Source organism: Phascolarctos cinereus, unplaced genomic scaffold (genome assembly GCF_003287225.1).
Source record: "Phascolarctos cinereus isolate Bilbo 61053 unplaced genomic scaffold, phaCin_HiC Scaffold_1;HRSCAF=81, whole genome shotgun sequence".
Classification (NCBI taxonomy): Eukaryota; Metazoa; Chordata; class Mammalia; order Diprotodontia; family Phascolarctidae; genus Phascolarctos; species Phascolarctos cinereus.
Window position 1 is genome coordinate 185,173,911 of NW_027555514.1, and position 18,137 is coordinate 185,192,047.

An 18,137-nucleotide genomic window follows, 5' to 3' on the forward strand; every position below is an offset into this window, starting at 1 on the left:
TAAGACACTAACAGGTTGAAAGTGGAAGAGTGGAATACTCTCAAGAGTCAATGTTATCTGTCTCTAGGATGGTTGAAGTGCATGATTGCCCAGAGAATAGGGAAATGGATGAGATTGCAGCTTAGATATTCCTTTCCATCCTACGGAGTATAAGAGCCCAAGATGCCCTAATGATTAAATAAGCTGCTAAACCAAACAGTATTTCTAGGACCAGCCATCTCATTATTGTGGGTATTGTATTCATGCAGATCAAAAGCCTTCTGTTTTTTAGTAGGTAGATGATATTTGTGATTTTCAGCCAGATTCATCTGTATGTGATTTCTAAATGTTTTTGCTGTAACAACATAACTGCTGAGAACCCATTATCACGTTGACGCGTTTGAAAAGGACTTGAAGGGAAATTTTTGTTAAGGAGGTAATGGGTGGACTTCCCAGATTTACTGGACTGAGGTCATACCGTGGAGGATGTGTAGGGACGCCTTTGCATCCTGGATCCTTGCTAAACTACAGACACGATGAAAAGATTCCTCATGGGTTGCCATGGTCACAATCATTGGGAGGGCTGTCAAAGAGAATTGGCCTTTGAAGCAGGAGGAGCAGACCAGTTAGTAAAGTTTAAAAGGAGTGACTCTGCACTCTCTGTTGCTCTTTTCTTCTTTTTGGAGTATACCACCTAGGACTCAGGCAGCCTGTCCCTTGAACTTCCAGCAAGAAAGGAAGGGACCTCTAGCCCTTATTTTCCCCCTAGGATGGGGGGTGGAGCAAAGTCAGTGAGAACATGTGCGTGAGAATGAATGTCAAGTCCTTAAGGTATCTTCTAGAGATGTCTTTTCCTGAGCAAAACAATGGTCCTGATATGGATGTTTCTAGGCTTTCTAGCTAGCTTGGAAACCCAAGAGTTTGGGACCTCCTGAGTCCAGGAGCTATTTGCCCAGCAGGACATGAACACCACAATTTCCCAGAGGTGAGAAGATAATCAATGCCAGGATGATACTAAGGATGAAAGAATAATAAGAAAGAGGAAAACATGCCTTAGCTTGCCAAGAGATTCAGACTTATGAATTGGGCAGACAGTGTAGGTCAGAAAGCGAAATATCTGTTCAACAGTCCCAGAAGCCTCCCAGGAGTCTTTGCCTCCTAGCAAACAAGAGAGGTAATGGGCTTCTCTGAGTCCTTTGAGTGTCTCCAATGTTTTCTTTCTCTGTTTTGGGGCTTCTATGAGGCCTTCACTATAGGAAAAGAGGAAAGAAGTAGAAGAAATATTGCAATGTAAAAACCAAGAAGTAGAAGACCTGAAACATTGGAGGAGAACCCTGAACTGTACTTGAAGATTGAAAGGTAGAAGAATATGGAGGAGAAGGAGAAGGACAGGTAGCAACACATAATTTCTTCCTATAGATAATAGGTTCTTCTCACAGAAGACCACAACAGTGAGGAGCAGGTGATTCTGTGTGGATCCAGACATGCCATCTGATAAGCGGTCAAAAAGTAATGGTCAGAGGAAGAAAAGATGAGGAGTGGTGGTTGGTGACTTCTATAACAGTAACAATATAAATGTCTGCTCTCTTCCCAATGTATATATCCAGTACATGACAGAGATTTCCCCCAGGAATTTGCCAAAACTCATGATTGCTACCAATTTCTGATGATCCCTGTAGAGACAAATGATTCTCCTGAAAAGAACCTAGAAAGCATTGCTGAAGACAGTGAAATCTTAGACAAGTAATGAATAAAGGAGTATTTGATTTCATCACTGCTGCCAATCAAAATCAAGGGCTTCAGAAGAGAGAGGTAAGTCTGGGAAGTGACCACTGGTTAAAAAGATGTTGTCTGAGCATGGGATTTGGAATTCTAGAACCTGATATAAAATGTAGGAACAGAGACTTTTGGCGAGGGATGGAGGGCTCCTAAATTAACAAGGGTTGTTTAAATTCACTTTACCTTGAATCTTGCCAATATAACCAAAAGAGATTTTGCAATAGAGAAATATGGACCAAGTTGGATACCATAAAAGAGTAGCTAGGATGTTAAAACAATAAAAACAATAGAGATGACCAGAATCCCAGGAAATCAACTCTGAGAAAGGAGCCCCACAATAAAGCCCATGGCCTTATATGTCTGCACACAAAAGCACAATGTATGACTAACAAAACAAGGCTGGAATTCCAACTAACATTAAAAAAAAGTAAATTTGACTTCACAAGTATGACTGAGACTTTGTGCTATGAGATCAATAACTAGAATATGTCTCTGGAAAGATATACCATATTCAAAAGGAACTGTATAGCTCAAGGGAGAGGGAAAGTAGCTTTGCATATTGAGTAGATATACTCGAGGAGGAAATCCAGGATTCAGAAGAGTAAGGCATCATGGAGAGATGAAAATCAGCAGTTGATGTAACAGAAGTGGTATTCTCATCAGAGTATACCATAGATAATCTGTAAAGAAAGTGGAAAGGAAATGGGCAGGAACCAAGATAGTGGAGTACAGGCTGAACTCTCCCACCATTTCTCTCCAAACAACTATAAAATAACACCTTAAATTAAATTTTAGAGTGGCAGTGCCAACAAAAGTTCATAAGGGGACATTTTTCCAGCCTGAGACAACTTAGTAGATCCACAGGAGAAGTCTACAACACCGGGTTGGGCACAGGCTGGGGAATACCAACACAGTAGGAATAACAGCAGAAGGCCTTAGAGGGGCAACAACAGTAGCATCAGCAGGGGCAGCTAAATGGCGCAGTGAATAGTGAACCGGCCCTGGAGTCAGGAGGAAGTGAGTTCGAATCTGGCCTCAGACACTTGACACTCACTAGCTGTGTGAGACCCTAGGCAAGTCACTTAAACCCAATTGCCTTGCAAAAAAATAAAAATAAAGAAAGCTCTCAGCAAAGAGATAGTAAAAAGGTTGGACAATAGGTCAGAAAGAGATTACAGGGAACAGCTGACACTGGGGTACAGCTGGCACTGATTGGCAACTTTATTGCCTATACACAATTCTGGGTCACAGTTTCAGGGCAGAGAGGTGTGATGGTGCTCCCATCACAAGGGAGCAGGGGCCCTAGTCTCAGTTCCAAGGCAAACAGGGGCACTAGTGCTTGTGGCAGCAGGGGACCAGGGTGCTGGTCAGGAGGGCAGTAATTATACCTGTACCAGGATCACATTACTTTGGAAACATCAAAAACTTACAGACTCCTAGAACTAGCTCTGAAAACAGTAGCACAAAAAAGCCTGATCCTTGACACAGTGCTTCCCTACTCCCAGATGAGCAGAACCCAACTTTAACATAAAGTTCAAAGTCAAGAAATAGACTGTGAAAACAAGCAAACAACAAAAGAAGAGCTTGACCACAAAAAGCTACTACAGTGGCAGGGAAGACCAAAATATAGACTTGGAAGACAACAATATCAAAACAGCTACAAGCAAAGCCTCAAAGAAAATGCTAATTGGACACAAGTCCAACAAGAATTCCTAGAAGAATTATAGAAAGAAATAAGAATGACAGAGGAAAATTTGGGGAAAGAAATGAGAATGATGCAAGAAAATTATGAAAAGATAATTAACAGCCTGGTGAAAGAGGCACCAAAAATCCTGAAGAAAATAATACCTTAAAAGTAAAATTGGCCTACTGGTAAAAGAAGCACAAAAATTCACTGAAGAAAAGAACTCATTTAAAAACAGAATTAACTAAATGGAAAAAAAGATACAAAAGCTCATTGAAGGAAATAATTCCTTAAAAATTAGAATTGGGCAACTGGAAGATCATGACTCTGTGAGACTTCAGGAAACAATAAAACAAAGTCAAGCAAGTGAAAAAATAGAAGAGAATGTGAAATAACTCATTGGAAAAAAACACCGATGCAACCATTCTGGTGAATTATCAGGAACTATGCCCAAAAGTTTACAAAACTGTGAATACCCTTTGAAAACCACTAGTACTAGGTCTATACCCCCAAAGATATCAAATAAAAAAGAAAAGAACCTATAGGTGCAAAAATATTTATACCAGCTCTTTTTGTGGTGGCAAAGAATTAGAAAATGAGGAGATGCTCATCAACTGAGGAATGGGTGAACAAATTGTGGCATGTGATTGGGATGGGGGAAGGGTGATTAAAAAAAAAAACAACATGGCAAGACCTATATAAACTGATGTAAAGTGAAATGAGAAGAACCAGGAGATCACTGTGCACAGTAATAGCAATGTTATAATGATGATCAATTGTGAAAGACTTGGCTACTCTGATCACTACAATAATCCAAAGCAATTCTAAAGGACTCATGATGAAAAATGCTATGCACCTCCAGAGAAAGAACTGATGAATTCTGAGTGCAAATTGAAGTATAATATTCTCGCCTTATTTTTTTTTTTTGGTGATATGGCTAACATGGAAATATGTTTTCTATGATTTCACATGTATAATAAGGGAGAAAATCTGGAACTCAAAATTTAAAAAGAAAATAATATTAAAAATAAATAAATAATTTTTTTTAAAAAAAGGAAGTAGAGACATGTAAATTCTGGAAACAGATTAGAAGCCTGACACAGAGGTATGAAATAGCAGTGATTGGGGACCTTAATTATCTGGAAATCTGCTGGAGCACTCTCTTTGCCAAAAGCAGATCAGCTAATTATTTCCTACCTTACCTTAATGATAATTTCATCCTTCAAAAGGTGAAAGAACCAACAAAGGGAAGTGGCGGTTGAAGTAGAAATTATGGAAACCTTTTAGGAAGGTGACCACACCACCTTAAAATCTATGATAGAAAAGGACAAAAAAAAAAAGGTCATAGGCTAAAATGCACCCTAGATACTTGGTAAACAGATTTAAAAGGATTAAGAAAAAGGATAAGTAGGGTCCCTTAGATCAAATTTCTATACTGAGAACCATCCTCAATGGAAGGGAAAGCTCTCAAGAATGAAATCACTGAAGACATACAGAAAAAAAAATCAGATGAGGAAGAAAAGGACTGAAAAGGATGCACAGAGAATTTAGTTGGTTTTTTTTAAAGACATAAATCAAAAAAGGAAAAGCAGGTATCAGAGGATGTATGAAAAAGCATGTCATAGTCCTGTAAGAATAGTGTAATGAGTTCTAAAGCTCAGAATGAGCTTGGGTTGGCAAGGAAACTGAAGGAAAACAAAAAGGAGTGTTTTTTAAAGCACTGTAGAGAAAAAAGGAAAATCAGAGAGAATTTGCTGCCCAGTACAGATGGGATGATGACAATGGCTGACACAAAGAGGACTGAGCTGATGGATTCTTACTTTGCTTCAATTTTCTCTGCCAAAAAGAATAATCTTTGCACTTGGAAACGACAGAACCACAGTGATTAATTGGAAGTTGAAACTCGAGATATGTAGGTAGATAGCAAAAGAACACTGAGCTGCCCTTGATGAGTCCAAGTCACTAGGCCCAGGTGAACTCCACTCCAAAGTACTGGAAGATGTGCCAGATAGGACTGCTGAGCCACAGTCAATGATTTTGGATCAAAGATCATGGAGAACAGAAGATCCACAGGGCTAGAAAAGGGCAATCTTCCAAAAAAAAAAAGAGAAAAGAGTATATTATAGGCCTGTAGCCTGACTTCAATTCATGGGGAAATTTTAAAATGTGTAGCTAAAATTATATTTGATGAGCACATAAAAATGAGAGTGCTGATCGGGAAGAGCCTGAGTCGTTTCATCAAGAACAAAATGCTAGACCAACCTTACATCCTTTTTTGACAGGATTGTACTTATTAGACTGATCAGGGGAATGTAAAAGAGTGTGTCTCAATTTCTACAAAGCAATGGACAAAATCTTTCCTGCTATTCTTGTCAATAGAGGCATATGAACTAGAAAATAAAATAGTTGGACCCAGAATTGGTTAACTGACTAGATACAAAGAGCAATCATTAATGGGTTAATGTCAACTTGTAAAAAGTTGTCTTGTGTAGGACTGCCAGGGTTATCTTCTTGGCCCTGTGCTTTGATAAAAAAAAATAATAATAAATGAGCATATTTATTAAATTTGGATATGACACAAAGCTCAAAGAGACAGGTAATAGTTGGATGAGAATATCCGTATCCAAAAATATCTGGAAAAGCTAGAACATTGGGTCACATGAAATAAGACAAAATTCAATAAAGATAAATGTAAACAATAGGTGACAAGGAAAGGGAAAGATAAAGGTTAGTGTGAGAGTGCTAGTCCCCCCAAGTTACCCCCAAGTAGGGGGGTAAATGTTTATATTGGGTTCAAATGTTTACCTGAGTTCCAAAAATCTACTTCAAAAGTATAAGATGGGGGAAGTACAACTATACAGAAGCTCACGTGAAGAAGTCAGAGGTTTTAGTGGCACTCAAACTCATATTAATATGAATTGAAAGAACTCAGAATGTTTAGAATGGAGAAGAGATTTGAGTTGCTGAGGGACATGATTATTGTTGCTTAATCATTTTCCAGTTGTGTCTGACTCTTTGTGACCCCTTTTGGGGTTTCTGGACAAAGATACTAGAGTGGTTTGCCATTTCCTGGGGTTGTTTTTCTTTTGTTGCTGTTTTTTGGGGTTTGTTGGGTTGTTTTTTTTTTGTGGTGGGGCAACTGGGGCTAAGTGCTTTGCCCAGAGTCACACAGCTAGTGAGTGTTATGTCTCTGAGGCCAGATTTGAACTCAGGTCCTCCTGACTCCAGGGCCAGTACTCTATCCACTGCACCACCTAGCTGCCCCCTCCATTTCCTTCTCTAGCCCCTTTTACAGATCAGGAAACTGAGGCAAACAGAGTTAAGTGACTTACCCAAGGTCACACAGCTAGTAAGGATCTGGGGCTGGATTTGAAATCACGAAGTAGAATCTTCCTGTCTCCAAGCCCCACACTCTATCTACTGAGCTACCTAGCTGCTCCTAGGAGTATGATAACTATCATTAAATATTTGAAGGGTTGTCAAGTGGGAGAGGATTAGACTAATTGGATAGAGTGGTGGCCTGGAGTCAAGCAGACTCATCTTCCTGAGTTCTAATCCTGCCTCAGACACTTACACCTATATGTGACCTTGGGGAAGTCACTTAACCTCTATTTGCCTCAGTTTCTTCATTTGTAAAAATAGGGATAATAACACCTACCTCCCAGAGGTGTTGTGAAGATCAAATACCATATTTGTAAAGCGCTTACCACAGTGCCTGGCACAGAGTAAATATTAGCTATTATCATTATTGCTGTTGTTATTTCTTGGTCTTATTATTTCAGCTTGGCCTCAGAGGAGCAGGCACCCCCAAATACAAGTTACCACCCAGGCAAGTACCTGAATACCCCATCAGGTTTTACTTTTTGCTACCAATACAAACATGGAACATTAATATTTATATTAATACTTATAATAATATTAATATTTAACCCTAACTTCATTGCTATATGGTAGTGTTTTACTACTATTTATTTATTTATTATTCTTGACTGCTATTGCTATGTGTACAAGTGTTTTACTTCTGTTAGGAGCCGAGGGTGTTGCCAGAAATTCCTAACAAGAGAAAAACAGACGGGGGGACACTGAAAAATGTCTGGACCTAGCCATGAACGCATAGGTGTATAGAGCTATTCATTTCTTCTTTTTTTTTTTTTTGCCCTTAAGAATCACTGCCTGTCAGTCACTGGGGACTGAGGAGCAGAAAAACACAGCCCAGCTGACCTGAAGGATCTTTACTTGCCGTGTGAGTCATCAGAAGCAGGAGTTGAACACGGGATTCCGAGTTGCTGGTGGGAGCAACCTCTCTCTGGGGTGCCTCTCTCTGGGGTGATGAAAACGTGGAAGCAAGATTGGACCAGTGATTGTCAGTTGACAGATTGGCAAACTCATAGGGTGAAGAGAAAAGTGGGAGAGTGTGGGAGGCGTGGTGGCGCTATATGCCTGTTCTCCATACTACCCCTGCCTTGCTTTCCCCAGTCTAGTCCATGACCCAGAGCCATGAGCCCACAGTCAATCACCTTTTCTCTGCTCCCCTGCGTTTACAGTTCCAACCCTGAGGTAGGGTCCAAGACAAGTAGCTTCTTCCCTTGATCTTTCTCATGATCCATGGAGGCAGAGTGTTTTGGCACTGTTCCTCAAGTAACCTGGAAAAAAAGAACCAGGAGGGCAAGCAGGAGAAGGTTTCTAGGTGAGGTTGGATGGAGGCTTCCATGTGGATCCCAATTGTTAAAAAAATTTTCCATGTATTTTTTCCTATGTCTAATAAGTCACATGGCCACAGTGAATGAAGTGATTGTATCCTATGAGCATGTGTGGGAAGCGGGTACCTAACTGAGAAGGTAAAACCCAGATGTGGCATAAAAGCAGAGCCATAGATTTTCCAATAATTCTTCAGGCTAATTTATTATCTTCAAATCCAGATTCAGATTCTAACCACTGAATTTTGACTCTTGCTTTACCCCCAACCTACCCCACACCCAGAGTTATGCAGTTTGTCAGGACAACTATACAGAACAGAGACTTGGATGAAATCATGTGGCTGGTACCTTAAGTATAGCCCTACTACTTGTCAAACATGTTATACTCTCTTGCTGGGTAATCAGCGTAATACCTTGCCAGATTCCTGTAGGCTTAAGGAAGGCAGCACATGCACAAATATGGGTTTCTTTTGCTGTTGCAGCACCTCAAGAGCCACACATGTACCCACAAGGTGCACATGCAACTATAGATGTGTCATGGTCAGGCTTGTCCATTTCCCCAACTCAAATCCTTCCCCAGTCAAAGCAATCCCCCAATGTAACAAAACAGTCACTGAACCCTTTGCAAGACAAGGTATGTGATTTTATTGTGGGACTCTGGGGGAAAGGGGACCACTGTACAGAAACGCTGAGAAGCAGTCCCAAGGAGGTAAAGAGGAACCAAAGGCTTGGTTTCTCCAACAGCAAGCAAATGCAGGTCCCCTCCTCCACTGCTGAAGAGCTTCATGTGGTGCATTTCCGGGGGGAACATTGACACTTCAAGGCATTGAGAACATCATGGTATATCACAGAGCCATTGGTGCACTGTAGGGGAACCCTCACAGGCTCTATCTGAGTTGGGGAGCAGCAGGAGCACTGGTCTTGTACATTCTGGAAATCAATGGAGTAGATGGCCTTGCTGGGACATTTACCCTAAAATAAGGAATATTTAAAATAAGAAGCAAGAAGGGGTCAGGATGATGATTATAGCAACCAGACAAGATGGGTTATGTGGCCCATTCTCTTGCTTTCAAGTAGAAGACATCTATCCTATCTCTGGGGAAAGGCCATAACCCTCTTCAGCCATCCACTTACATGTTTAATAGGTCTGACCATACACTTCACTTAAATAACTCTTAAGGCAATATGAACCTTTTATTCTCAAGAGACATGGAGAAGGGTGTGCTCCCCCACCCTCCTTCCATTATTTTCAAGGCAGTTATGAAGCCTTCACTCTACCCTTTCTCGGGAACCCAAATAATCCTATTTCCTTATTTTTTTTCTTCATTGGCCTCATCTGCCCAGCTTCTCATGTCCATTTTCACATCCTTCAAGAGTTGTAGGCCTTGTTCTCAACAGTGGTGGTCAAATGGGGACATTCTCTCCCTACTCCCATCCTCACCCCCATGATGGGATGGGGGATCCCAGCTGGGTCTCTGAACATTACAGCCCCCACACCCTTGCTTTACCTCACAATAATGGATATTGACTTCCACCTTTGACTTGCAGGTCCCAATCTTCACATACTGTAATTTAGCAGTGATATCTTTGCATTCACGCTCGATACCTAGAGGACAGAGACAGCGATAGAAAGTTAAATCCTCGGCAACATGCTAGGCTGCTTCTGAGGAGCTTTGTATGTTTTTCAGGTACATTCTCCTTCACTGGAATGGGACAACGTAAGTCTCTCATCACATGCATGAATGGATGAATGAATGAATAGATATTTATTAAGCACTTACAGTGTGCAAAGCACTGTGTTAACTTCTAGGGATACAAATAGAAAAGCTAAACAATCTTCTAATCGGGGAAGACAACACATATAGGAGATTTCAACTATGTCAAAGGTCCTTAGTGACAAAGCAGATGGTAATGAATCTTCAAGATCATTTCCATTGATAAAAATGTATTTTTTTCCAATGTGGAACCCTGACAGTGCCAAGAACTTCAGTGCTGAGAACTTTCTTCCCCAGGTCTGAGGAGATAGCGCCTGCATTACCAGGTCACATCTCCACAAGGGTTGTTCCCCTGGGTGATGACTATCTGAGCCAGGCTTAGAAAAGCCTTTAAGCCAAGGCCAAGTCTTATTGCTTAGTTGTTTTCAGTTGTGTTTGACTCTTTGTGACCCCTTTTGGGGTTTTTTCTTGGCAAAGATGCTGGAGCAGTTAGCCATTTTCTTCTCCAGCTCATTTTACAGATGAGGAAACTGAGGCAAACAGGGGTAGATGACTTGCCCAGGGTCACACAGCCAGTAAGTGTCTGAGGCTGGATTTGAACTCAGGCCTTCCTGACTCCAGGCCCTATACTTTATCCATTGAACACCTAGCTGCCCTGGGCAAAGAGAAGACAAGTAAATTATCTTCCTTGCTTTCTTAGGGAAAGGGGGATTAGTCTTTGTTTTCTGTAACCATAGGCTATAATAACCCTAATGACTAAGTCATTCCTTTCCCATCACACTTTCAGTTGCATCCAGAAGCTAATAACCAATAGATATAAATGAGAAATACAGCCTACCCATAACTGAACTTGTACTCTGCCCTTGGGATCGTAGACTCTTAAAGGTGAGCTTTTGTTTATCCTGTCCAGAAACTAGCCACTGCCAAGCCAGGGCGTCCACCTCCCCTCTCCAATTCTAGTTCACCTTCATGCATTGTCTTTTCTCCTGTTTGAATGTAAGCTCCTTGAGCACAGGAATGGTATTGACTGGCTTGTTTTTACATAGGCAGGCTTTAACAATGCCTGACAGTAGTAAGCATTTGATCAACACTTTTTTCAGTTATTCATTCATTTTAAATCATTTATTCAATCAATACACATTTATTTACTTATTAAGTGGGTACTATATTAAGTGGGTGCTAGATTCTGAGGATATAAATGTAAAAGTATGGACTTTATATTCTACTATATTCAGGTCTCTGAAGCAATTTAATTTTGTAAACATTTGTTAAATGCCTTCTCTGTTCCCAGCCCTGTGCCAGGCAATATGGCAGACAGGAGTTCCTAAGGAGCCCTTGGAGCTTTCCAGGGTTGCTGATCTGCATTTTCTTATGTCTGTGACAGTGATAGCCAACTATGACATTCTACTTGCCTTTGGAAAATTCAGGATTTCATACCTAATCATGACATATTCATCTGAGAATCTAAGTTTGAAATTTAATAGACACAAATGTCTCTAGTAGAGATCAAATGTCTCACCCTTGGTTTCAACAAAATCAGAAATTCAAAAATTCAAAAATTCATTCTGTATAGAAGTATAGAGTGAAGGAGACATAATTAAATATTTGGTCATGCAAAAAAATGGGGGGTAGTGTTTAGTGGACTATAAGTTAAGTGAGTCAAGTGTGTGATACAGTTGCCCCCAAATAGCTAATTGAATTTAAGCTATATTAACAAAAATAATAATAGGTAGCATTTGTGTAGTGCTTTAAGGTTTACAAAATGTCTTGAAAATATTATTTTATCCTCACAACAAGGGGAGGGTAAGTGACATTATTATCATTATTAATTATCAAATCATTATCATTAATTAATAACTAATTGGTGTTATTAATGATTAATATCTCTTTATAGATGAGAAAAGTGAGACATAGTGGGTAAGTGACTTTTCCTTGGTAACACATCTATTAAATGTCCAAGGCTGGATTTGAATTCAGGTCTTCCTGACTCCAGGTTCAAAATGTGTGCCATCTAGCTGCCTCTAAGAGAAGAACAGTGCCCATAAAGGCAGGGTAGGGGGTGCTCTGGGTGACAGGCCTTCTCTACTTTACCCTGGTCAGATCCCACCTGCCACATTTTTAGAAGAACATTAACAAACCAGTGCATGTTCACAGCAGGGTGGACAGGTCAGTGAAGGATCTGAACAGTGAGCACACCAGACAAGGTTCTCAGAAGGAACTCAAAATGTCCAATCTGGAGAAGAGAAAACTTAGCAGAGGGGACATCATAGCTATTTCCAAGTATGTGAAGGGCTGTCACATGGAAGAGGGATTAGATTGGTTCTCCTTGGCTAAAGATGGCAAAACTAAAAGCACAAGGTAGAAGTTTCAGACGCAGATTTAGAAAAAAAATTCCAAACAAAAATAGCTATTCAATGGTGGAATGGATTGCCTGAGGCAATAGTGACTTCTGCATCACTAAAAATTTTCAAATAAAGGCTGGAGGACCAGCAGAGGGGCATCCTGCTGAAGCACAAGTTTAATTTAATGACTTTTCCTTTCAATTCTGAGATCCTATTTCCATTCAATAGTTCTAAATACAAGTCTACTGGGGCAGCCAGGTGGCACAATGAATAGAGCACTAGCCCTGAAGTCAGGAGGACCTGAGTTCAAATCTGGCCTCAGACCAAACACTTGACACGTACTAGCTGTGTGGCCTTGGGCAAGTCACTTAAACCCAATTGCCTTAAAAAAATAAAAAATAAAAATAAATACAAATCTACCCCAGCTTATAAATAATGCCACCCCTCAACTTATGTGGAGGTAATGCAGTGGGAGCTCAGGACGTGGACTCAAAAAGATCTGAATTCAAATTTAGCTTCAGACACTTACTAGCTGACCTTAGAAGTCATCTGGTCCAAAATCCTCATTTTTCATATGAAGAAACTGAGGCCCAGTGAGGTTAAGTAAGCTGTTTAAGGTCACATAGTGTCAGAGGTGATATTTGAACCTCATTTCTCTGACTACTACTCTAGTACTCTTACCATAGTGCCATCCTACAAGACTTTGAAGAAGGTGATTCAGAAAATCTAGGTTTACATTCAGAGCAATATAATTATCCCTTGTTTTCTGTGGCTATGGTCTCCTATCTGTTTTTTTTTCTTTTAGAGTTGATCATAAAATAGCATAAACACAAAACTCAATAAAAGTCTCTTGTTTTTGTTGTAAATAATTTCCCCTTTTAACTAAATAAATTACAGGGTTCATCCTCGGGGATTCAAATGTCTTTTATAGTTTTCTGACTTCCTTTTCTTAATATGTGAATTCAGATGGGAGGTGGGAAGGAGGGGGGGGAATAATAGTTTTAAGAATTTACTTCCCTAACTTGGTGTTTGGTTACAGCACTAACTGGGACTGTCTCTGAGTTTGCCATCTTTAATTTATAATATTAATTCAGAATCATATGGCTCTTCATAATCTACAAAGCACTTTCATGCTTATTTGATCCTCTTAATAACCCTGAGAAGTAGACAAAGCAGATTACTGTGCCCATTTTGCAGATGAGGAAACTGGGCTCAGAAAAGTTAAGTGACTTGCCCAAGGTCACAAAGCTAATAATCAGCAGCACTAAAACCTATTTCTAAAGCTGCTATGAGATACTGAGAATCAGTTTAAACATAATAGCTTCCCATTCAGTGAGTAGGCGGTACCAGCTATAGGACTCACGGGCAACTAGGCGGCGCCATATTGCACAGAGTACTGGACCTGGAGTCAGAAAGACTCATCTTCTTGAGTTCAAATCCAGCTTCGGACACTTACTAGCTGTGTGACCCTGGGCAAGTCGCTTAACCTTGTTTGCCTCGGTTTCCTCATCTGTAAAATGAGCTGAAGAAGGAAAAAGCAAACCACTCCGGAATCTTTGCCAAGAAGACTCCAAATGGGGTCATGAAGAGTCAAACACAGCTAAATAAAACAAAAACACAATAATGACTAAATGAATGATATAAATAAATGCTATGGGGGTAGAGGGGAGAAAGTGACATCAGGAAAGGCTTCTTGGAAAAGGTAGGATTTGATCTAGAAAAATTGGTTTTCACTAGAAACGTGAAAGGTGGGATTGAAAGAACACTGGCTTTGGAGTCAGGATCCAGGTTCAAATTCAAGTTCTTCCATTTATGACTTCATGTGACCTTTTCATCTGTAATTGACCCGTAAGTGACCTTTAAGGACCTTCTAGATCTAGATCCATGATTTTGTGAACACCTATTTCAAAGGAGCAGCCCCTCCCCTGCCCCTGCTTCATTTTGAAATGTCTTGAAGACTATGGTATTGGGAATAGCCATACTCACATGTATCACAGCAGGTGCCTTGAATTTTCACAACTTTACCCTGGAAACATACCACAAGGTACAGAGAGCACATGTCATCCAAATAGCCAACTGAACTTTAAAAAAGAATTTTATCTGTACAAGAACAGAATAGCAGAGATCCGTAGGCCCAGTCACTTTCTCTGTGATAACTCTTCTGAATCCTTTTTCATCAACAAAAGTGAGGGCATCGATAACCTCATAGGATTTGGTTTCACCAATCTGGATTGTCCTGATTTCACTTTGACCATCAAGGTAATAATTCCCAACACAAACTAAAACATTTTTAGCCATCACCTCCCAACTTAAGGAGCATGGACAGAGCCTCCCTCAGAGAAGCTTTTTGCATTGGTAAACATGCATACATATACATGTGAATAAAGTCCTAGTTAATTACAATAACAACAATCTCACATTTATGTATTACTCCAAGCCTTACAAGGTTCTTTCCTCATAGCTACCATGTGGCTCTCATCCAAAGTAATTATGATAGTATAAAAATAACTCACATTTGTTACTGTATATATGTGAATATTATACACTCTCACATTTGTATATTATATGTTACTTACGGGTTTACAAAAATACTTTCCTCACAACTCCCTAAAGTAGGCAGTGAAACATTATTGTCAGTTTTATATATCACAGGATCATAGATTCTGAGTTGAAAAAGGAAACTAAGACACTATTATTTAGTCTACCCTGCCTTATCTTTTTAATAGACAGGTAACTTGAGGTCCAGAGGAATTAGTGACTTGCTCAGGGTCACAAGTTTTTAAGGGTTAGAGCAGGGATTCCTTATCCAATAATCTTTCCATTACACCCTGAAACTCTTACAAGGATAGAGCTGAGTTGCCCAGGCCCAGATAGCTAAGAAGTGTTAGAACCAGGACTCAGACCTCTAAGTAAGCCCACTGATCCTTCCACCATTGTATGCTACTTATAAAGGGCAGAGTTTGTCCCCCAAATAGCCTTAATGCCACACATTTGTTCCTTATAAAATTAGGCCACTGGTATTTCTAGGAAATCCCACCTGAGCTGTGTTGCCTATGGTTCAAAAGATGGGGCAGAAATGTCCAAGGATGATTTTCTTAAATAGAACACATTTCACCAATTGTCTGTGTTGGGTGCAAAGCCAACTTTGTTAAACTTTGCATTGTTAAACACAAGTCACTAATTTCTCTGGACCTCTACTAAAAAGATAAAGCAGGGTGGACTAATAATGGTGCCTTAGTTCTCTTTTTTCAACTCTGAATCTATGATCCTATGGTATATAAAACTGACAATAATATTTTCAATGCCTATGCATACCCATAAGATGTTGTTGTTATTAGTATTATTAGGAAAGGCTCATCACCAGTTTGGCTGCATGGTTATGAATTTTTTGGCCATAACAACTCTTGAAGACCATCTACTGAGTTACAGAGAGATTATACTCTATGATCATGGAGGGAGTACGCCCATCAAAGTAATGTCAGATCCCTGAAATATTATTTTTACTATTATCTATATCAACATGTATCAATCAATTCTTCAAAAAGCATTTATTAAGTGTCTGTTACACACCAGACACTGTGCTAGGTGCTGGGGAAAGAAAGTAGGAAACAAAATAATTTCTGCCCTCAAGCAGCTTATATTCCATATGTCAAAGACAGAACTCCTGTTCTGAGTTTTTACTTACCCCATCAGCCAAACACTTCTGTAGGTTGAAGGGTGGGCACCCAGTGACTCTCCGTTCCCAAATGAACTCTCCTTTCTCACTGATCCTGCAGTAATGGCTGTCACAGCCATCCTGGATAGTCTCATTGGCCTAAAAAAGAATGAGGGAGAGTGAGTAGAGGGAAAATGTAAGGACGCTCACTGGCAGGGAGAAGAAGGCAGCCCAGCCCATGACTCTGGTTATAACCGTATGTTGGCTGCAAGAGAGAAGCCAATGGAGAAGTTTACAAAAATAATGATGTAAGTGAATAAGAATGAGCCCAAGCATGGAAGCCAGAAGATCTATATTCAAGACCTATATTACTATATTCACAGTAAACTAATTTGCTATGCAAAGGGCTGTGTAAAGGTAGAGCAGCATGGGAATTGTACTTCCCCACTTAACTGGGGTTAAATGCAGCCTAGCGAGTAGGGTAGGTAATCAGTGATGGAGTAAAAACTAGAAAACATGCCTTAGTCACATTAGCTGGTTCTTTCTTCTGAAAGGCCTGATTTTGTTCCTTTCAGTTCAATTTTAAACAGACCATCTTAGAGTAGGAAGGAATCTCAGAGGTCAGGAACTCCTTCAGCAACTTCAAGAATGATGTCTATCCTCCACTTGAAGACCTCCAGAGATGGGGAACTCGCTACCTTATAAGGCAGTCCATTTCACTGTTAGGCAGCCCTAATTATTGGGAAGTTTTTCCTCATATCAAGCCTAAGCTAGTCCTTTTTCACCTCCTACCCATCATTCTAGTACTGTTCTTCAGGGTTAAGCAGAACAAGTTTGATATCTCTGTTCTGCATTACACTCCCTCAGATACTTGAAGATTCTTATTATTGGGTTACTTATTCAACTTTTCTTCTGTGTTTGGTTTTGGGAGGCAGTCCGAGTTAAGTGACTTGCCCAGGGTCACACAGCTAGTAAGTGTCAAGTATCTGAGGCCAGATGTGAACTCAGGTCCTCCTGACTCCAGTGCCAGTGCCCTACCCACTGTGCGACCTACCTGCCCTTTCAACTTTCTGTAGAGAGCATTTTTAGTGAAAGAAGAGAAAGAGCTTGGAGAAAGCAATAAGAATTAACTTGGAGGTACATTAGTAAATGTTTAACAACCAGCCCTTCGAGGCAAAAATGCACACACAACCTACTTTTAAGTTTAATCTTCATTGTTAACATTTCCTCTATCACTTCCTCACATCTAGACAATCAACGAAGAAAGAAAACAAGCTCTGATTTGCAGTGCTTGCCCATTTCCAAGGTGTAAAATGCTCATGTTGAAAATTTAACACTTGGTTCTCATGAACTTCCGGTAGGAGCCAGCTTGAAAACATCCCTGATTGTGCTCTACTCTGCCCTCATCAGCCTTCATCTGAAGTATTATGTTCAGTTTGGGGAGCCACAGTTTAAGTTGGAGTGTGTCTAAGATGATGAACTGAGATGGTGAGAGGCCTTGAGATCATGTCATATGAGAATGAGTGGAAGAAACTGGGCATGTTGACCCTGGAAAAGAGAAGGTTTGGGTGCTGGCTAGGGGAGAGGGGAAAGAAAGAAAGAAAGAAAGAAAGAAAGAAAGAAAGAAAGAAAGAAAGAAAGAAAGAAAAGAAAGAAAGAAAGAAGAAAGAAAGAAGAAAGAAAGAAAGAAGAAAGAAAGAAAGAAGAAAGAAAGAAAGAAGAAAGAAGAAGAAAGAAAGAAAAGAAAGAAAGAAAGAAGAAGAAGAGAAGAAGAAGAAGAAAGAAGGAAGAAAGAAGAAAGAAGAAGAAAGAAAGAAGAAAGAAGAAAGAAGAAAGAAAGAAAGAAAAGAAAGAAAGAAAGAAAGAAGAAAGAAAGAAGAAAGAAAGAAAGAAAAAGAAAGAAAGAAAGAAAGAAAGAGAAAGAAAGAAAGAAAGAAAGAAAGAAAGAAAGAAAGAAAGAAAGAAAGAAAGAAAGAAAGAAAGAAAGAAAGAAAGAAAGAAAGAAAGAAAGATGGCAGTTGTGTTCAAGTTTACACCTAGAGGGCAGGACCAGGATTAATGGGTAGAAATTTCAAAGAGAAAAATTTTAAGCTCAATGCCAAGAAGAACTTCTACTAATGAGAGCTGACCAAAAGTGTAATGGGCCAACTAGAGAGGTGATCGATCCTCTCTCCCTGGAGGTCTTCAAGCAGAGGCTGGACAGTTGAATACGCTACAGGGGGAATGCATTATCGATTGGGCTAGATGGCTGAGGTGCCTTCCACCTTTCAAATTCTGTGATTCTTT

General features: G+C 40.0%; 1 protein-coding gene across 2 annotated transcripts in view; it reads right to left on the reverse strand.

The window, feature by feature from the left end:
* Positions 1–8,760: 8,760 nt before the first annotated feature.
* Positions 8,761–18,137, reverse strand: part of VWF (von Willebrand factor) — a 202,473-nt gene continuing 193,096 nt past the window's right edge. For both annotated transcript variants that reach the window (XM_078155450.1, XM_020994141.2), the window contains 4 exons: positions 15,882–16,010; positions 14,183–14,222; positions 9,648–9,745; positions 8,761–9,111 (listed from right to left, as the gene is read on the reverse strand). In XM_078155450.1, the coding sequence (XP_078011576.1) occupies positions 8,923–9,111; positions 9,648–9,745; positions 14,183–14,222; positions 15,882–16,010 (456 nt within the window). In that variant the 3' untranslated portion in view covers positions 8,761–8,922. The remainder of the gene's footprint in view (positions 9,112–9,647; positions 9,746–14,182; positions 14,223–15,881; positions 16,011–18,137) is intronic.